At 44.8% G+C, this 22,217-nt stretch overlaps 1 protein-coding gene across 2 annotated transcripts in view; it reads left to right on the top strand.

Moving 5' to 3' along the window:
- GLRA1 (glycine receptor alpha 1) overlaps positions 1-22,217 on the top strand; it is an 83,554-nt gene that overhangs the window by 41,915 nt on the left and 19,422 nt on the right. For both annotated transcript variants that reach the window (XM_025923669.2, XM_025923668.2), the window contains exons 4-5: positions 19,107-19,330; positions 22,072-22,154. In XM_025923669.2, the coding sequence (XP_025779454.1) occupies positions 19,107-19,330; positions 22,072-22,154 (307 nt within the window). The remainder of the gene's footprint in view (positions 1-19,106; positions 19,331-22,071; positions 22,155-22,217) is intronic.

Below are 22,217 nucleotides of genomic sequence, written 5' to 3'. Positions count from 1 at the left end.
GTTATTCTGGGCTGGAAGCTTGTCTCGTTTCCTGTGGTAACCTCAGCAGCTGGCACAGTGATTTAATAACGGGTACTCAATAACTTTTCAAAATAAATAAACCAACTCAAATATATTGTCGGTTGATTGAAACGGTGATTCAGTCCTAAACATTTAGAGAGATTAGATCTAATCTTTCAGTCCCAGACTGGCAAAAATCACTGAGCTCTATAGATCATGGGGCAAATGGTCCAAAATCTGTCCTTTTGTAAAGAGGCCTGTCTTCATAGGATCACAGAGACCCTGCCCACATCCAAAGGATGAATGACCAAACTCCTTAAAATTAATAGGCGTCTTACCTCCAAATGGAGATGATCCCACCTGTTGACTAGGAACAAATCCAGCTGCTTTTCACTGGGTATCCAGGTCAAAAAGCCAGGTTTTCCTACACTTTGAATGGGTGTCTTAAGAGCGCCTAAGGAGCCCCCCTGCTTTTCTTCTTGTCCCTCCCAAATCAGAAGCTCATTGACACTTGCATTATTCAGTCTTTGTGTGGTGAGTATTGACACTTCTGCCCTTCTTCTGGAATAGTAAATAGTTATCAGATCAAGTCAGGGGCCACCTAGCTATGTAAAGAACTTGGTTATTTGAGGACAGGTATACATGTCTGCTCTCTACCCCCACCCCAACTTGTTTCTATATGATGGCCACAGATCTTGACACAGATTCCTAATGGAAGAGCAGTCTGCCTTTATTTTGTGTGGTGGTTAAAAGCCAGACTCTGGTGCCACATAGACCCAGGCTCACTCACTATATGTAAGGAGCTGATTTGTTTTATGTCTTTAAGCTTCAGTTTCCCCGTCTGTAAAATCCCAGTGGTGACTAACATACTGACTTCCTTGAGACATCATGGGTGGAAATTATGTGCAAGAGAGTGTTTAGCACAGTAAAGAGTTTTTGTAAGTGGTTTTCATGTTTCCCATGATAATGCTGATGGTGATGGTGATGATAATGGAGACCCCAAATCTATCACTGATTAGCTATACGATCTTGAGCCTCAGTTTCCCCCTCCCCCATGTCTCCTGTCCACCTTTCCAGACTTCACTCCTGCTGCAATTTGCTCTCCACAGAGACAGTGTAACAATTAGGACACAGCCCTCCATGGCCAGACCAAACCTGAGGTTCAGCTCTGTGACCTCGGGCAGAGTAGCCTGAGTCAGCCTTCCCATCTGTAGAGTGGGGTACCATCCGCCTTGCGATGTGTTATGAGGACTAAGAGACAAAGCATAGATAATGCTAAGCACAGTGCTTGACACAAAGTACACACAATGAATGTCTGCCATTACTCTTAAACACTCCTCGTAATTTTCAACACATTTCACACTCACTCTCTCTTGTCAGATTCCTTCACTAAAACCTTGGTCCTGCAACCACTCTCTATACAGTAGACATGGTGGACACTATGTCCCCCAATTTGCAGCTGAGGAAACAGATTTGGAGGCATCACATCACAGAACCAGTGAGCTCCCAGGCAGGGATTAAGATCCAGTTCTCGAAAGCCAGAGAAGGTGTCTGTTGTGCATCAAACCACCACAACATCAAAGGGCCAAGACATAGGAAATGGAGGGACCACAGACCCACACAGCACGCTTATGCAACCACCTAAGTGTCGTCAAACGTCGAAATCCAACCTCTTTTAAGTCGGCTATTGTTGAAAGTGCCAAATTAAAAGAGGTGGGATTTCTATGTTTGACAACACTTAGGTGGTTGCATAGAAACCAATTTGACAAGAAATTTCATATTTAAAAAAATGGTAAAATAAAATAAAATAAAATAAAATAAAATAAAATAAAGAAATCCAGCCTCTTATGGTGCCAGGCTCAGTATGCCTCAGGAGGGAACAGTCAATAATGAAAATCGAGATAACCAACAAGGGAGGCCCAGGGGGCCATGGTCCCCTGGGGTGGAGATACATAATCTCTAGACGAAGAATGAGAAACTGACAATGATGTGCCTCCTTGGGAGTGTTCCACAAGGGACAGAGTTTACTCCTTAGTAATTAAAGTTAATCCAAAAGAGGAGTTACCATTTTCAGCTTGTACATTCCACAATACTGTGATTTTTCCCCCCACTGGGTCCTTAATTATCTGTATGTGTTTAATTTACTTTGCAGATGAATTAGGAAAAACAAAACATAATACCTCAGAACTAGAAAAAAACCTTAAGAAATTGTCTAAGACAGGCCTTCATTTTACAGAGAGGGGATCTGATGGCTAGAGTGAGGACATCACTTGAGCAAGGTCACACAGCATGGAGCAGGTGGGACAGAAACCCAGGTCTAATGCTGTTTGCAGTAGCCAAGGCCTCCCCTCCCTCGCAGCTTCTTTTTAATGTAGCTCCCACCAACCAAACCTTTTGGACCACTTTCCCATTCAAGCCTCTCTCCTTGTCACTTAAAATGTGTTTGCAGAGCAAGACTGGACCCATATTAACACAATAACAAGAGCAACAACCATGTCTAAATGCTACTATGTGCCAGGCAGTGTGCAGAGCACTTTTGCCAATATCATCTCATTCAGACCTCACAAAAGCCTCTGTGAGGCAGGAAACGTAATCCCCATTTTACAGATAAGTAAGCCAAGGCTCAGAAACATTAAGTCACTTGCATGAAGTCACACAGCAGATCAGTGGCAGAGGTGGAATTTGAACTGAGATCTGTCTCACCCCAAAGGCTGTCTTCTCCTGAGCCAAATATAAATATTTAATCCCTGGATGTTTGGAATTACCCAGCCCTTGCTTGTTTCCTTTCATCATAAGGAAATCAGAGATGAAAAGGAACTTCACTGAATAGACAGGCCCAACCCCCCAGACTTCCAGCCCAGTACTCTGCCTCACCAAAAGCACACAGAGCTGACTGTGCTTCCTGGGCCCATGGTAATATGAGCATAGTCCCCGTGCCAGAAACTTTCCAGCCTGTGTTTGTTCTCCAAGAGCAGCGGGAGTGCATAGCAGCTCTATAAACAGCTGGAGTCCCCAGGCCCGACTGTCTGCCTCCCAGGGCCTGGCTTTATTCACTGGAGCTAGCAGACCTGAGAGCAGAGAGAGGCAGCCAGGAAAGCAACAGGGGTCTCTATCCATTCCCGACGAGGGGAGGGCTGAAGCTGCCAGCCCTTCATCTGACCTTTCCAGGCAGTTTCATTGAGTCTACACAGAAAACGAAGGTAGAGATTGGAACAGGAATGGGAAAGAGAGAAGAGGGAGAGTGGTCCTGAACTAAACAGCCCCTTTGACAAGCCATGAGAGAAAGATCTGGAACTAGAATCCAGAGGGATCCATCCAGCTTGTCTGGACACATGTAAGTCCCTATACTGCAGCATCTATGTGTCCGTGTAGTATTTACACACATGTGTATATTGTGGGATTGTGCATTTGTGCAGATGTACAAAGAGGCATGTGTAAATGTGTATGCTAGCTTACAGAAAATGAAACAGGGAACATCAAAGAGAAATGTGTATGACCAAGCACAGATACGAATGTAAGTCTGTTTCTGTGGTGATAAATGTACATGTAAATAAGTGTGGATGTGCACATATCTGTGTGTACACATATATGTAAAAGTACTTAAGAGTGAACACACATGAGGTATATTATCTTCAGTTATGCAATTATATATGGATATCTGTGAATATATGAGCACATATTTAAGTACAAATCAGCATCTGAGTGAGCACATTTATGTGTGTATGTATGCACACATGAATATGTGTATGTACAATTACATGTGAATAAGTGAAAGAGAATTTAAATGTGTATCGGTATGTGAGTATGTCCACACACATACATGTGCAGGTACACGTGTGAGTGTGTATATGTGGGGACACATGGATAGCTGGAATTCATGTAGAATATATGTAAACAAACGTGAGAGAGAGAAGAGTGTATGCGCGTGTGTGTGTGTGTGTGTATGTGTATGTGTATGTGTATTGACACCGTCTGGGCACGAATCCCAGTGTTTCCATTATTAGGACATGTGCTCCAAGCTCTCTTGCCAAGTCTTGGGCTGGCCTGGCATAGAGACAGGCACACTGTGTCCATGACCCCCAGTGACTGGTGAAAGTCTATCCAACTCTAGTCTACAAGTTTGGCCTCCTTTGTAGATATTAAGGAGCAATGGACAGAGTCCTGAACCAGAAATCAAGAGACCAGGAGTTGAGTTCTAGCTCTGCCACCATTTAATGCCACTCAGACTCAGTCCCCTCTAGGTATCCGGCTTTAAGAATGGTGTGTAGGAACACATGAGTAATAGGTATGAAAGCCTTCTATGAATGCTACAGAAATACAAAGGATTATTAACTATTTTTTTAAATTTACTTATTTATTTTGAGAGAGAGAGAGAGAGAGAGAGAGAGAAAGCAGGTGAAGGGCAGAGAAAGAGGAAGGGAGGGAATCCCAAGCAGGCTCAAAGCTGTCAGTGCAGAGCCAGTCGCGGGGCTCAATCCCACAAACCGTGCGATCATGACCTGAGCTGAAACCAAGAGTCAGACGTCTAACCGACTGAGCCACCCAGGCACCCCTAAAGGAGTTAACTATTGAACCAATCAACCAAGGACTCCAAAACATAAGCCTAAGGAAACACCTTCTTAGGTTTATTTCTTCTGTTCCCTATTTTATTCATTTATTCTTTCCACCTCCGTTATTAACCACATCCTATACATGCTGAATATGGCATTAAGCTCTAGGAATAGAGTTCTGTTTTACTCATATTAGGCTAGGCTTTCCTGCAACAACAAACAATCCCCCAAATCTCAATGTCTTCAAACAACAAAGATTGATTTATCACTCATCTAAAGTCTGCTATGGATATTTGTGAATATATGAGCGCATACTTAAGTATAAATCAGTATAAAGCAGATGTGGGGGACTCTCTAAGACCACTGCCCTCCCTGTGGTGGCCGAGCATTGCATTTCCACATCAATGTGTGATTTCACATTTGCCACGCAAGGGAAAAAGGCACCGAAGGCTTGAACACCGGCAAGTCGATGCTTTCCTCCCAGAAGTGACACAGACCACTTCCGCTCATATCTCACTATCCAAAGGAAGTCATGTGGCCCTGCCTGAAGAAAAGTATAATCCCCACCCCCTGCCCCTGACCCCATAGGTCTCTGCTTTCTCTATGGAGACAGTGAACAACAAAACCAAAGGTAACAACACAGTGTGATGAGTGAGATCACAGAGGTTTGCACAGGATGCTATGGGACATAGCTAATAATGACCACCGATAGCAATATTAGCCCTCACTTACTCATACGTCTTATGTGCGGGGTGCTGTGAAAATGCCGCTGTGTGATTCTGAGCAGTTTTTCTAAAGAGGAAATCTGATCATGGTACTCTCTCTGTTAACACCTTCCAGCAGAGAATGATGTCATGGAATGACCCAAAGGTTGGGAGGTGGGGGGAGAGGTTAAAAAAACTCATGTATCCAGCAGTGCTAAAAGAGGGGGCAAGTCAAGTAAGAAAAGACAACAGCATCCGATGGGTTTGGCGATGGTGGATGGGGAAGGGGAGGGTGTGTGAAATTCAGGAATGTGATATCAGGGGCATGAAGAAAGCAGAAGACAAAGTGGAACAAAGACAGTAGGAAGACAGTTCTTCCAATGAAGAGGTGAGGTGGCAGTGACTCTCACGTATTGACTGCTTTACTGAAAACCAGGCATCTGCGGTTGGCAACTTATGGGGATTAGTTCATGTAATCCAACCATCCCATTTCATAGATGAGGAAACTAAAGCTCAGAGGGGCTTAATTCACCCAAGCTTTTCCAACCAATAAATACCCTTGCTAGTTACTATCCCCGGGCTGCCTGACTTCTGGAGCCCTGATCTTGGCCACTTTCACCTGCTCAGCACTGGGCAGGAGGAAAGGTGGTGGAGCCAAGGAGACGATGGGCCATGGGTCTCCTGCACTGTGGTCTGGTTAATCAGTAGGATTTGTGTGATTCTGTCAGAACTTTTATCACAACAAGACCTTGGCCATCCATCCCTTCGGATATTTGCAAATGAGGCCTCAAGACACACGAAAACAGCTACCACTTAAGGAGATGAAATGCCCCTTAGCTCAACCCTAAATGTGACTCCATTGTTTGGGCAGCAGTATTTCACAAGGCCAACCTACTTCTGGGGTCAACTGATTGAATGAAGTACATGCTTTGAATCATAGAAGATAAAACTAAATCCATATACTTTTCTCCAACTCTGCTGCTGTCAACTCCAGTTAAACTTGGCATCGTCTCTTTCCTACTTGGCTAAAACTACCTCCTAACTTGCCCCCATGCCTCCCTTCCTCACACCCTACACTGCTTACCACTGTGGCTAGAGGAATTTTTTTAAGCCCTAAATCAGATCACAGTATCCTCCTGCTTCAAACCCCACAGCAGCTTCTCTTACTCTGTTCTGCTCCCTCTGTCCCCAGAGATCTCTGTGTGAATGGCTCCATCTCACCCTGCAGGGCTCAGCTCAGATAGCTCTTCAGAGGGCTCTTCCCTGACTCCCTATCTAAAAACGTTCCCCTCTCCAGTCACTATCACATCACTGGGTTCCAGTATCCTTGAAGCGATGTCTCAGATGTGAAAATTCACTGTTTGTTTATTGTCTTGTTTGCTCTTGTGTTGGGGGGCTTATCTCTCTCAATCATCTCCATATTTCCAGTGCCCAACACACTGCCTGAACCATAGGAGCCCAATCAATATTAGTGGGAAGAATTAACCTTGGAGGTTCTCTGGTTGAACCGCCATCTGTTGTAAGAATCTCAGCCACAAACACTGTGGCCAAGTAGTTTCTGCTTGGATACCTCTAGAGACAGGGAGCTCCCTGTCTCCCAAGACAGCCAATCCCACCTTTGGACAACTCTGAAATCTCCATTTACCCATGGCTTTCATTATGATTCTAGGGCCACAGAGAATCAATCTATTCACCTGACAGCCCTTCAAATAACTGAGGTCAGTCCTCTTGCCCCTTGCCCACACCTGGCTTCTTCAACCATTCCCCATGGTGCCCAGTCCCTTTACCATCCATGGTGCTCTCTCAGAGTACATCCAGTGCCATTGCCTTCCATCTTGAAATGAAAGGTCAAGAAATGAACCCCGGCCCCCCAGGACTGCTCAGAGCAGACCAAAGTGGAGCCATCATTATCCCAGTTCTGGGTTAGTAGGCTTCAAAGCATTGTTTTTAATAGCAGCCCTACCACCACAGTTCATTTTAGGCTAAATCTTATGTGGCACTTTGACAAACTGATTTTTTTTTTTTACAAAAAGGCCTGTTCTGGATGAAGTGGAGCAGAGGCCAGGAATCTTACTCCTTTGGTTTTTCCCTCAATCCGTGCCTTCCCAAGGCGGCCTCAGGCAACCTCCTCAGAACCCTAAAATCACTTCTATGCATGCCACTTCAAAGACGTTTCAGTTTGGGGGTGATGGGTGACTCAGTCAGCTGAGCGTCCAACTCTTGATTTCGGCTCAGGTCATGATCTCAGGTTGGGGGGTCAAGCCCTGCATTGGACTCCACACTGAGCATGAAACCTGCTTAAGATTCTCTCTCTCTCGCTCTCTCTTTCTCTCCCTCTGTCCCTCCCCCACTCACATCCTCTCTCTCTCTCTAAAAAAAAGAGACATTTCAGTTTAAGTAATCATGTCACAGTGTTCACTCACACTATGCTACAGACAAGAAAACACTGGAACATCTTTTTACGTACATGAGTAACAGATGAAAACAAGCTTTTGTAGTAAGTCCAATAAAAAAGAAAAGACAGAGGAAGAAAACAGGAATGCCCCTGAGTCCCACTGTCCCAGCCTGTGTTAGCCACTACAGACGAGCAAGTTAGTGTACGTCCTACTACCTTCCCAAACCACACATACATATATGCACATCGACGCAACCTTCATTTAAATAGGACTGTGCTCTTGCCATTTCCACCAACCCTTGGGATCTCTCCCATCACTACATATGGTCTAACTCATTCTTAACTCTCTGCACACCACCAACGTGGAATATAAGTGGCTTATATTCAAGATACGACAAATAGGGCACCTGTGTGGCTCAGTCAGTTTAGCGTCCAGTTTCGGCTCTGGTCATGATCTCATACTTTGTGAGTTGTAGCCCTAAACTGGGCTCACTGCTGTGAGCACGGAGCCTGTTTGGGATCATCTGTCCATCCCCCACCCTGCTCTGCTCCTCCCCTGCTTGCGCTCTCTTTCTCAAAAATAAATATTTTAAAAAAGATATGACAAATAATTTTAATCTGTGTCCAAGCTTTATGGCCTGCCTAAACAATCCCATGCCATCATTTCATGGTATTGATCCACTCTTTTCCTGATGGATCCTTTGCGTTTATGTAGCCTTTCACTAATACAAACAACACCCCAAAGGATAGTCGTGTCTACAACTCTGTGTGTTTCCTCAGGATATATTCCAGAAGTGGAATGCCTTTATCAAAGGACATGCACCTTTCTTGTTATTTCAACAGACATTATTGTCCAGCTCACTTACAAAACAGCTTCCAATTTACTGTCCCCATAACAGTGTTCATTTCCCTTTATCCTTGCCAACCCACAATATTATCAAGCCTTTTCATTTTACCAAACGGGATTTTTTAAATGGTACCTCATTGTCAGTTTTAATTTTCATTCCAGATTCCTAGTGAATTTGAGTATCTTTGCATATTTTTTTTTTTTTTTTGCACGCTGGGCATTTTCAATAATAGTCTAGATTTCTTTTTTTACATATACCTCCTTAATACAGTTAGGGTTTAGTTTTCTGCATAGTATTTGGTGGTGGTTTAACTCTATATTTCTCTGATTAGATAGTAATTTTTCTATCATTATGCCTAGGTCTGTTTCTAGTCTCAGTTTATTATTCCGTTGCTCCTTTTGTCTATTTCTGCACCAATACCACACTATTTTTTTTTTTTTCAACGTTTATTTATTTTTGGGACAGAGAGAGACAGAGCATGAACGGGTGAGGGGCAGAGAGAGAGGGAGACACAGAATCGGAAACAGGCTCCAGGCTCTGAGCCATCAGCCCAGAGCCCGACGCAGGGCTCAAACTCACGGACCGGACCGTGAGATCGTGACCTGGTTGAAGTCGGACGCTTAACCGACTGCGCCACCCAGGCGCCCCACCAATACCACACTATTTTAATTACTAAGGCTTAACATTTTATTTCTACCTCTGCTAGAAAAGTTCTCTGTTGTTCTTCTTCTATAGGTTTTCCTAATGTTTCCAGTCCATTTTCTCTTCCATATAAACTTTAGAATCCACTTGTTGAGGCTGATAAAAATGGCCTCAAGTTTTTATTGAGATTGCATTGAGTTTATAGATTAATTTGGTAAGAATTGACATCTTTACAATATTATGTAAACACGGTACATCCCTCTGTTTATCTAGGTATTCCTTTGTGCCTTTTCAGTAAAGTTTTAGAATTGTTGCTGTTGGTGGTGGTGGTGGTGGTTTTTTGCTTTTTTTTTTTTTTTTTTTTTATTGTCTACAAGTCACACATTTCTTTTCTTTTTTTTTTTTTTTTAATTTTTTTTTTCAACGTTTATTTATTTTTTGGGACAGAGAGAGACAGAGCATGAACGGGGGAGGGGCAGAGAGAGAGGGAGACACAGAATCGGAAACAGGCTCCAGGCTCTGAGCCATCAGCCCAGAGCCTGACGCGGGGCTCGAACTCACGGACCGCGAGATCGTGACCTGGCTGAAGTCGGACGCTTAACCGACTGCGCCATCCAGGCGCCCCTAGTCACACATTTCTTGTTAGTTTTATTCCTAGATATTTTGTGTGGTTTGTTGCTATTTGGGATGAAATCTTTTCTGTTGTTGCTTTTTTCCATTACACTTTCAGTCTTTCTACACAGCTAATGCTTGGTCGTTTTTTATACTCTTGGGTTTGGGGGATCCAAGAGAAAGTCTATTAAATGTCATCCAATTAGATACGGCTCAACACTCCACAAAGCCTTGGTAAACTGAATACTTAAAGAAGGCCAAGGATAGAACACTCAGAAATGCCATTAGAGTCTGTTACAGGCAGGAAATGGGGCTTCAGGCAGCTTTGGTATCCTCTGCTGAATGCTTCTCTCCCAGCACCCCACTGAGGGAGGCATCGCAATCGTGAATTTATGACAGCTCAGAGTTGGCTCTCCATCAGATCAGATTCAGGAAGGCTGACTCATGACAGTCAAACCCAGAAAAGACTAAAGTGGGTAAATAAGACTGCCAAGTTATTTAATTTACAGTGGGGCTCTCCATTTGAATAATAGGAATGCTCTTGTCCTCCGTGAAAGCACTCCCTTGCTATTCTCTGAATACCAGGGAAGCCAATCAAAAGTTGCATTTGACATACGTGGAACTGGACAAAAAAGAAGGAAGAAGACCGACAGTCCTGAGGGAAATTTTGTCCATGCCAGAGAGAGGTCTAAGAAACCATCCCTGCCTTACCATTCAGAAACCCTCTTTCCAGGAATGAAAATGTTGATGTTCCCCCATCCCGATGATGCTAGATTACCAATTGCCAAATTCTTGTTCCTCAAATACTCTTTTCTCATACTACTGAGTGAATGTCTCCCATATGTTTATCAAATAGTTCTCTAAATGAGACACGATACAGTAAATTAGGGTTCCAGTTATTAAATTACAAGCACAGGCCTGTTCTAAATCATTGGGATTACATGTGGGACTTTGTGATTGATTCTGGGCCTTGCCAAGCTCTTCTACTGCATATTCTTCTCTGCTGTAGTTTAACCCACACAGAGCAACCGGTTTTCCATTTTTCCAAATGGGCTAATGGCATGTCTCACTACTGTGCCCTGTACTGACAGCACTGTCCTCTTGCCTTTTTCCAGGGTAACATCCGCCCTTCAATTTGCACTCCTTGACAACCAGTTATGAATCCACCTCACTGTTTAATATCCCAAACCAAAGTTCTCCACCTGATAATTGACTATAAAGGCATGTATGAGCCAACCAGTCACATGGGCTTAGTGGGGTCCCAGTATACTATATCTACCATATTTCTTTCACCTACCCACGTAGGAACTTGGTTTAAAAAAAAAAGGAAATAAAGAGGCCACATGTAATTGTCAAAATAATGTGAAATTGAGAGCCAGATAGTCCTGGGTTCGTGTCCATGCTCTAGCACCTACCAGCTATGGGAGTTTGGGCAAGACACTTGACCTCTACTGAATAATAGAATTATTATCAAATAATTTCTGAATTTCAGTCTCCTTCCCTGAAAAATGAGTATAATACCCAGTGTGCTAGGTTGATGAAAGGCTTAGAGATACAATGCATATAATGTTCTAGCAAATGCCAGAATCCCAATAAAAGCAGCTGCTATTAGCATTTTTATGTAATTATTAAACTCATGCTGTGTTTTAGTGATCCCCTAAAGATAAACAAAGATGCTCAGTTCCACTGGTCCAACACACCTACAGTTCTTTACAACAAATGTATCTCTGATTGTGTGAGATCCAAATCAGAATGCACCAAGCAGGGTGGTGACTTGGGAGAGGTTCGAGGCACAGAGCAAGCATCTGGAACCAAGAAGACAATGGGACAGGATCTGGGGATTCTGCCAGCACTGGACTTGAGTATGGCACAGACAATGGGTCAAATTCAAGGGTCAGATCAGCAATGAAGTAGGAGCACTGGTGGACTGCGGGACCTGGGGCAGAAGCTTTTTGTTTCTTGCCCCTTTTAATACGTCCTGATAATTATAGGTATCTACAAACCCACAGCTGCATAACCACAGCCAGAGATAGTATCAGGTGTCATTAAAGTGTCATGAAACTGTCACTTGGGGCAATTCTAGGAGATCCTGGGCAGTGTAGTCTAGGAGTTAATTGCTTGGCATGAACATCTTAGGTCCAAATGTCAACTTTAGCACTTGCTAGCTGTGTGATGTAGGAACAGTACTTTAACCTCTGTGTGCCTTGATGTAACTAACCATAACATGGGAATGATAATAGAACCTACATCACAAGATTACCATGAAGATAAAATAACGCACATCATGTTCTTGGCATCATTCCTTACACGTGGTCAAGTCTCAAGCCTACATATCAGTATTATCAATCCTGGATCTACCAGTAACTAGTGGTGAGAACTCAAGATTTTAGGGCTTTAGATGCCACATCTGTCCAAGGTGGAGAAGAATCTTCTCTTCATGCTAAACTTCACAGAACAAAATTAACATAAGGGTGCCCTGAAAACTAAAAAGCAACAACCCCAAATCACGCATCATCAATAAAAGAAGCCAGTGCAGCATACTACTTAAAAGCAGACTTTGGAGTCAGCCAGTCATGGATTCAAGCTTCAGCCCTGTCACTAACTGTAGATGAAGCACGAGATAGCCCCCGGCCTCAGTTTATCTATAAAACGGTGTCACTGTGAGAATTTGATGAGAAGGCTCACTAAAGCTCTTAGCATAGTTCCTGGCACTCAGTCGGGATTTGGTAAACTCTACATGTGCCAATGAGCCAGGTCCTTACTGTGAAGAGCTGGGGCTGACTCATCTCACATTTGCAGACCTCGTCTATGACTCTGGTTCCACGGTGCTTTTCAGAGGGCTGGGGAGGGCAGCTCCCTCCTGGGGTGGGAGAGGAAGAGGCAGCTCATATAGCAAGGCTAAGCACCCTCTACTCAGATTCCAATCCTCCTGATTACTGTGTAAATTTGAACAAATTACTTAACCTCTCTGCCTCTCCTTCACCTATAACTTAGGTTGGCTATATGTATGCTATAGGGTTGTTTTAAAGATAAAACGAGCTGAGGGGTATCTGGGTAGCTTAGATGGCTAAGCATCCAACTCTTGATTTTTGCTCAGGTCATGATCTCACAGTTCATGGGATGGGGCCCCATATTGGGCTCTACACTAACAGCACAGATCCTGTTTGAGATTCTCTCTCTGCCCCTCTCCTGATCACACGTTCTCTCTCTCTCTCAAAAAATACATAAATATTATTTTTTAAATTTTTCATGTTTATTTTTAGGAGAGAAAGAGTGTGAGCAGGGGAGGGGCGGAGAGAGAGGAAGACACAGAATCTGAGGCAGGCCCCAGGCTCTGAGCTGTCACCACAGAGCCCGACGCAGGGTTCAAACTCATGAACCATGAGATCATGACCTGAGCCAAAGTTGGATGCTTAACCGACTGAGCCTCCCAGGTGACCCTAAATAAACATTAAAAAAAAAAAAAAAAAGATAAAAAGAGCCGAAATGCATGGCATGCTTAGCACAACACCTGGAACATAGTAGGTCCTCAGTAAAGGGGACCTTTTATTACTTATATGGCTAGTGGTTAAGCTAAGCTGAATGGTTTGAATGCCCCTACCTACACACCTCTGCTATTCCTTCTACACGAGATTCCTTTGACCTGCAACTATATATATATATATATATATATATATATATATATATATATACATCCTAATCTAAATTCACTGAGGCCACACCCTAGTCCTCAAGCCCTGTCCTGCTCTAAGCCTGACTCCCCACCCCTGGACTTCTTCCTCACACATCAGTGGCCTCCTTTCCAGCTGAAACTAGATATTGTTCCCATCTCAGAACAACACCAGACCTGGAGGTGCTAACATCGGGGGGCTGGAACAGACTGAAAGGGGCTATTTCCAAAGTCACCTTCCCTCTGAAAGCTTTTCCTGATTCACCCAAGCTGGCTGGAAGTCATCTCAAAGACTCGAGAGCAATATCTAATAGCAATTTTTTAGAACCTCTTTGACCTTTGTCACTGCCAGTGTTGTGTGGTAGTTTTTGTGTCCATATCTTGCATCACCCGCCAGATAATTTGAACTCTCTGAGGGTAGAAACCAAGACCTTATGCCTCCACCCTCACTGTTCTTCCTCTAAGCCTAACAAATATTTATAGAGTAGAATTGAGTTTAGACAGAAGACACCCCTTTGAGAGCTGGATTCGGAGACCTAGGAAGGTATGAGAATCTGGCCTTTGTCCATGCCTTGGACACTATCTCTTGGCTCTGATTGCAACGGGAGCACATCCTGTCTACCACATTCCCTTCTCACCACCACATTCATCCAGGCCCCTTCCTATTAAGACACTTCATGCTTCCTAATTGACCACAGTGCTGAGTTTAGGAGAGTTTAGTGGGAAAAATTGGAGCGTGAAGTTAGACACAGCGGGGATGGCAGTGGGGGGCAGATCCCACTGCAGTGGCACACAGGAAGCCCTCAATAGATGTTTGTTGAGTGGTAGAATGAGTGAATGAAGGAATAAATGCTCTACCTTGGTCTTATAAGCAAGGTAGCTGCCCCATTACCAGAAAACAGACCATCAGCAACTCTCGGAGGCAGGATGGGTGAATTGATCCTAGAGACTACAGAGCGAGAGCTCAGGAAATCCCTCCCACCCCAGACCTAGATGGGCCAGCCTTGAGAGCTCGAGACCTGGAAGCCAACTACCGGAGGTGGAACCTGAGGCTCTAGGGTGGAGAATTCAAGTGTTGCTCCTCTGGCCCCTGACCCTGAACGGAGACCCCGAGCATGTCGAACGCTGACCAGTGTGATTGCAGGGCTAAGTAAGCAAAACAGCATCTAGCTTTCAGCCTATTACACCAATTACATTGATCTCTTCTGAACTGCATTTCCCACTGCTGTTTACCAACTAAGGAGGAGAAAATCGATGGCAACAGCTTGTTTGGGTAGCAGCCTCTGAAGGGAGGAGCAGGGGGCGGCTGGGAGGAGTCATGCTGCTTGTGGACACCAGATACATTCTCCAGGTCTCCCACTTTCCCTTTGCACTGGTCATTTCCTAATGAGGCCCCACCGCTCTTGTTTTCTTTTCTTACTTTTAAGTGATGTATCTTTATCTTTTTTGCGATCAACATGCATTTACTTTTCTTATAAGAAAAACTAACATATCTTTTTAAATATCAGTAATAACATGAAAATGTCATAATGCCCTCCCCTACTTAAAATTTTTCAAAGGCTCCGCATGACTCTCGGGATGAAGTCCAAATCCCTCCGGAGAGTTTGCAAGGCCCTGCAAGCACCTTCCCCTTAACACATCTACTTGCTGTTTTTTCCAAAGGACCATGCCCTTCTTTTTTTTTTTTTTTTAATGTTTACTTATTTTTGAGACAGAGACAGACCATGAGTGAGGGAGGGGCAGAGAGAGAGGGAGACACAGAATCCAAAGCAGGCTCCAGGCTCTGATTTGTTAGCACAGAGCCTGACACGGGGCTCAAACTCACGAACCGTGAGATCATGACCTGAGCCAAAGTTGGACGCTTAACCGACGGAGCCACCCAGGCACCCCTAAAGTGCCACATCCTTCCTTTGCCTCAAGACCTCCCAGTATGCGGCTCCTACTGCCCAAAGTGCTTTTCCCCTCTGGCTCAATCTTATTTGGCCTCACCTTAAATATCGCTTCTTCTGGAGCCTTCCCTGACCAGATTTAGCCTCCTGCCCTAAATCTGGCTGGAGGGCCTGTCTTCTACATCTCCATGGCACCCTGTATTTCATGGCACCCTGTATTTCATCCCCATCGCAGCCCTTGTCTCCGTGTGGTGTAAACATTACACTTAGGCTCTGGGACTGCAAGAATATGTCTGTCTTTCTTGTTCTTGGTAGATTCTCCAGTGCCTAGAACTGTGCCTGGTCCTTAATAGAGGCTCAGTTAAATGGAAAAATAAAAATAAAATAAAATAAAATAAAATAAAATAAAATAAAATAAAACTAGTAACAATTAGCTGTTCGATTTGGAAGGGTTCTTAGAGACCATCTATCCCAACTTTTGTTTTTTTAGAGAGACATTGACAGTGCAAGTGGGGGGAGGGGCAGAGAGAGAGGGAGAGAGAATCCTAAGCAGGTGAGGCAGGCACTGTCAGTGCAGAGCCCGATGCAGGACCTGAACCCATGAAACCATGAGATCGTGACCTGAGCCAAAACCAAGAGTCAGACGCTTAACTGACTGAGCCACCCAGGCTCCCCTATCCTAACTCGTGTTAACACTGAGGCCTAGAGAAGCCAATAGGTCCTTTACTGAACCGCTACGTGACCTTAGAAAAATGCCTTCCCTCTCCGGGTCTCAGTCTCTCCACTATAAAATGAGGAAAGCTCTTCCTAACTCTAACTTTTTCTGGCTTTGCTTCCTCCTCCTTCTGGGTATTGGGTAGCTCGTAGGTGCACTAACTGCGTGGGTAGGTGGGATGGTGCAGGAGAAATATAAGGTCAGACTCATCCTCTCAACTTGCTGCCGATCAAGTTGAGAAGATAAGGTGCACCCAGTGCTAAATTAAATGTTCCTGGTGATTCTGTCTTGCCAAGGAGATCAGAAAAGGAAGAGATCGTGGAAGTCTGGAGGCATTGAGACTCCTGCAGGAGACAGCACCTAAGCTGAGCAGGCAGAATTTACCGAGGCAGTGAGGATGACAGAGCAGTATCTCTGGCACAGAACTGGCTAGTCACACCTGTGGGACATAACAAAGGGCCTGGCTGACGCATTCAGAGCCCAGCTCTGCCACTTACTAGCTCTGGGCCTTGGGCAAGTTTCATAACCTTTACAAGCCTCAGTTTCTTTCCCCTCACTAAAGGAACTTGAATGTCTGGTGTGCAGGGGTTTCGTGAGGATTAAGTGTGTGTGACAGTACCTAGAACAGCACCTGGTGCCTAACAGACCATTCTAAGAAATGCCACTTTGTTTTCTTCTTTCCGGTCACGTCAACAGGTGTGACGTATCACTGGCAAGAACATCAAAAGTGCAGCTGGGGTTTGGGGACCGAAGGCTCTTCCTGCCCAACCACTCATAGTCTCGTTTACTCTGACACGACTTGTCCAGTGCCCCGTTGCACACACAAACACATGCACGCAAACACATGCGCGCGCGCACTTCACGTAAAATCCAAGAGAGAAAGAGAGGCTAGTTCTAATTCCCCAATCAGATGGGGCCAGATTGGGAGCCGTCCATTACTGTCAGCAGGAAAAACAAAGTATCAACATCCAGGTCTGGCCTAGAGTTCTCCCTCCACCACAGGACTTATAAGACATGAGATTATGAGACCAAATGTCATTTTCTATAGGGCTGGAGAGAGAGGCCTCAATGAAATTATAGAACAATCCTATATAATACCTTGGAACATTTTATGAAGCTATGGATATTTCTGAAGGAGAACAGAATGAGGCATGTGCTGTGGGGGATGCTGGCAGGGGTGAGGGTGAGGGTGGGGAGGAGGATTGTTTTAGTCCATCCCTGCTGATGACAGACCCAGAGTGATTAGGAAAAGAAAATGTAGCATGATCTCATTTATCCAGCACCTTCAGGGAAAGCAGCAGGTGCTCCTGTGTGGAGACTATTGGTGAAGGAGAGCGTTCAGAGTTGGACTTGAACTGAGGTCATTAATCTTTTAAGGAACTATAGACCCTTTTGAGAATCCAACATAGATACCCATGTTCTTCTTCCCGGAAAGCACAAATATGTCCCAAATTCTACTTGCAGTGACATAATATTCATAGATCACAGATTTACAATGCCTCCCTAACAAAACTGAAAACGTTTCTTCATGAAGATATTTCTTAACTTCATTACCCACTTTCCTGGCACAGAGACCCACCACCCCACTAACTGCTTCTCAGGCTGTGAATGGAAACTAAATGGACTCTTTCGGCTCCTCTAGAACCAAGTGACCAAATCCTCCGCTAGGAGTCAGGACTCTTGTGTTCCAGAATCAACTCTGACCTGCTTTTTCAGAGTGATACCAGGTCGGTCTTAACTCTGGACTTCATTTTGTCCATCTGGAAAAAAAAAAAACAAAAAAAAAAAAAAACAAAAACAAAGGTGGAGGGTGGGGGAGAGAGTTTCGACTAGGACCGTACTTCTTCTCGTAGGTTCTATAGAAGACAAGAATCATGTACAAACACAAGAGCTCTATAGCCAAAATAAATCGGGGAAATAATGCATATTCTATTCCCTTCTTGGAGATACGTACAAATACTCAGCATATTAAGGTCTCTGAGAAGTCCTACAATAAAAAATCCATTGCATTTGGTTTAGTCCAACATTTCCCTCTTGGGTTTGATCATGACTTTTCAGCCACATAACTCCACTACAGTCACATCAGAGAAGCCCTTAACCAAGCACTGAGTTGAGAACCCAGTAAGGTATAATTCCACAACATCTATGCATTCTCCCCAGGGGTGGCTGGGTCAGTTGGAAGAGCATGCAACTCTTGATCTCGGGGTCGTGAGTTCAAGCCCCACATTGGGTGTAGAGCTTACATTTAAAAAAATTTTTTTTTTGAGAAAATTCTCCCCAAAGAAATAAAGCAACATATATGATAGAAGGTTGCAGAAGGCTGGTATTGAAACAGAGAGATGTGAAGCCTACGACCATTGAATTCACCTATCCTTCCTTCGCTGCTTGGGAATCAATTGCTCTCTTTAGACAGAATAGTGTGAATGCTCAGGCATCAGCTTTTAGCCTTTCCTTTTTCTCCTTCAATCCATCTAGAGCAGTGACTCTCAAACCTCAGTGTGCATGGGAATTACTGCCCTGATGGCATTGATAATAAAAGGGAGACTTCAACCTTATCAGTGATGGACTATTAATCTCACCTAAAAAAATGAAGCAAACAGGGCAAAATGTCAACAGGATGAAAACAGGTGTTTATTACATCATTCGGTGCTTTATTTTTTGTTTGTTTGTTTTTATTTTTTAAGTAGGCTCCACGCCCAGCAGGGAGCCCAGGGTGGGGTCTGAACTCACAACCCTGAGATCAAGACCTGAACTGAGATCAAGAGTCAGATGCATAACCTACTGAGCCACCCAGGTGCCCCAGTTAGAACTTTATTATTTTTTTTTAGTTTTTCAAAAGAAAACATTTAAATAACTCAGTTCAGAACTAAATGTACTTAATTTAAGAGGATTTCTAGGAATGACTCCCCTGACTTTTTCCTGATGCACAGACTTTACATCTCACCCCATATTAGGTGCAACCACACTCATAACTCTCCAGAAGGGACTTTGGGGCATGCTGAACAAAAGCACCAGGGGTCCTCTGAGAGTTGACATCCCAGGGCCTGACCCTGACTCTACCTCCTCATCTCCTGGCTCTAGGACTATAGGGTCAACATCTTCCTGCGGCAGCAGTGGAACGACCCCCGGCTGGCCTACAATGAGTACCCGGATGACTCTCTGGACCTGGACCCATCCATGTTGGATTCCATCTGGAAACCCGACCTGTTCTTCGCCAACGAGAAGGGGGCCCACTTCCACGAGATTACCACAGACAACAAACTGCTGAGGATCTCCCGGAACGGAAATGTCCTCTATAGCATCAGGTGAGTTCCACACAGATTCGCCCCCACCCTCCTCCTCAGAACACACCTTGTCCCGTTGCCTTCGGGGAGCAGATACTAAGAAGTGAACCAACCAGGCGTGAACAGGCCCTGGCAACCCAGCTCCTTTGCACAATACACAGAGCCAGCTCTGTAAATGACACTCAGCGACTGAGAATCCAATACCTTGAGAAATCCTAGGAGTGAGTGGTTCATTATAACCAGGGGAACCGAGGAAGCATCCTAAAGAGTGGGAGGGGGGTTAAGGTTAGGCCCCCTAAGCTCACCCACAATTTCAGTAAAACAAAAATGGAAAAGAGTATTCAAAGGCAGTGCTCAGTGGCAGGGCTGTTCAGTTACTCAAAATGAAGAAGTTCTAGAGAGATGCCATTCAACATTATGCCTACAGGTAACAATGCTGCATTGTACACATAAACATTTGTTAAGAGGTTGGATCTCACATTAAATGTTCTTATCAGAATTAAAAAAAAAAAAATAGCAGGAGCAAAGGCACAAAGCCTGAAAAGTCATAGCCACTTCAACAGCCAACGAAAGGTGGATGGTGCTACTCACAGATACGAGCCAGGGCTGCCCCAAACCCTTTCTATCTTCCATACCTTGCACTGGGTCTAGGAAGCTAGGACCCCCTTCCCAGCTGGGAGGTATCCTGCAGATGCTGTTTAGGGGCAAGCTTTCAGAGTCTCCTGCCAACTCTCCCCACCTCATTCCCAACTTCTTCCCTCGAGCCATGGAAAAAATGACCAATGTCCATTTTAGATTCTTACATACCTGGCATCCACTGAGAATTTATTTATTAAGCTGGGTATTTTACATAAATTATTTGTAATCCTATCAATCCCATGAAGTATTTTTTTATTATGCCCACTTTGCAGATTAGACAGGTGACGATCTTAAAGTTTAAGTCATTTGCCAAAGTTCCCACAGTCAGCCTAGATTCTCATCTGTTAGCATGGATCTGATGCCTGCTCAGGACCTGGAACAGTGTAGGGCATTCGATAGGTACTCATTTGATGAATGAATGAATATGTTTTTATTTCAAAGAGCTTAAAAGGGACCCTGGCCCTAAATGACTCCTCCTCCCCCTCCAGTTCTTTGGCGGAAGAAATCTTCTTGTTTCAGAAATCTTCTTGTTAGCAGATGAACTTTAAATGTCCAGGACTATAGGGGAGTCTGCATACACATCCTAACCCTCAGATGTGACTGGACTCGGGGTGTCTCCTGAGAGCAGGCCAGGTAGGAGGGGGGTACTTAAGAACCTCAGCAGGGAAAGGAGGCACTAAGGAGGGGATGGCTGGGTAGAGCCAGAGGCCGATGTGGCCTTCCTCACCCCGGAGCCTGTCCTGCCAGTGCACATCCAGATGGAAGGGTGATGAGCTCATGAGAGCCACCAAGTGCCCTGACTGGCTGGGGCAGGAGAGGTTACCCTGCTTGGATTTTGCTGCTGCCAGGCTAGTTTTGTATCTCTACAAAGCTAAGCCCCATGCAGCATGACAGAAGGACAAATCAGCAAAAAGTGATGTTCCCAAGGTCATTCAACTTCAGGAAATTAACCTAGTGTGACAGCTGCCCCACTTTGGAGCTTTTATCTGCAGAAATTCAACTGTGTTCACTTTCTCTTCACCTTCCCCTTCCCTCTCCCACCCCATTCTTCCCTTCCTTCTCACCTCCCTTTCCCCCCTCTTGCTTCTTACCTTGTGCTTAAATGGGACCCAAATCCAGAGCAGTTGGAAGTGAGCTGGAGGGAGGAAGTGGACACAGGGCCATGCACTCACCGTCTGCAGCTAAGATGCCAGCAGCTAAGTGTCACTAGACCACCGCCAGTGAGATGCCTTTCAGGCTGGCAGTGTTGGAAAGCAAACACATGAGCTCAGAATCCAGTGGCCAGGAGACAAAGTTTTGAATCCTGCCTTTGAGCCATCACTTGCTGTGTGACCTTGCATGAGTCCCTACCAATTCTTCTCTGTACCTCAGTTTTCTCACCTGTCAAATGAGGGAGTTGGCCTGATGATCTAAGGCTCTTTGGGGCTCCAAGAGCCTTTCTTCTCCATTCTCTGCAGCAGGTGCTCAGATGTTGGCACAGCCTTTTAAGCTGAAGCCTTGCATCCTAACCTGAGCTGCAGACTTCAGCTCTGTTAGGGGGACTCCCTCTGGGTCTAAGGCTGAGCCTCTTCAAGGGTCTAACAACCCAAAATAAATGGCTATCCCAGAAGCCTGGGGGCACCCACCACTTCCCAACTGACTCCAGCGTGAGCCCACAGGTGTGAGCCAGCTCTGTTTGGACACCCAGAAGGGCCTCTTTGAAATGGCTTTTGATAAGTCCAGTGTATGAAGGGAGGCAGCAAAGAACCACTTGAAGCACCTGACAGGTGTACCTGGGAAACCTGAGACCTGGGGCTACTCAACTTAAAATCCAGACTCTGCAGAAGACAGCCCCTGGCCTCCAGGCCTTCAGGCAGCTTGCTACAGGCAGATGTCTAGAAGCCAGATAGTCTCCAAAGAAACCCACGAATTCCATTGTGTGACTTTAGGCAACCTACTGTATCTCTCTGAGCCTCCACTCCATAGCTGGAATATAGAAATAGACATGTATTATTTCAATACACGCCAGCTCCCTGCCCTCCTTGACTTGTCCAAGTTAACTGATTTTCTGGTAATCACTAGCACAGAGGCACAGCTTCCCTAGTCTGTGGGTCTACCATCATCCAATTCTTTTCTCTTCCCAGAATCACCCTGACACTGGCCTGCCCCATGGACTTAAAGAATTTCCCCATGGACGTCCAGACGTGTATCATGCAACTGGAAAGCTGTGAGTCCCTTGCCTGAGGGTTTTAGAAAAAAACCAGACTCCCCTTTACCCAGGGGACGAGCA

This window comes from Puma concolor, chromosome A1 (genome assembly GCF_028749965.1).
Source record: "Puma concolor isolate L17-30 chromosome A1, mPumCon1.1.hap2, whole genome shotgun sequence".
Lineage (NCBI taxonomy): Eukaryota > Metazoa > Chordata > Mammalia > Carnivora > Felidae > Puma > Puma concolor.
Note: the sequence above shows the minus strand (reverse complement) of the source record. Positions and strands in the feature narration are given on the sequence as shown.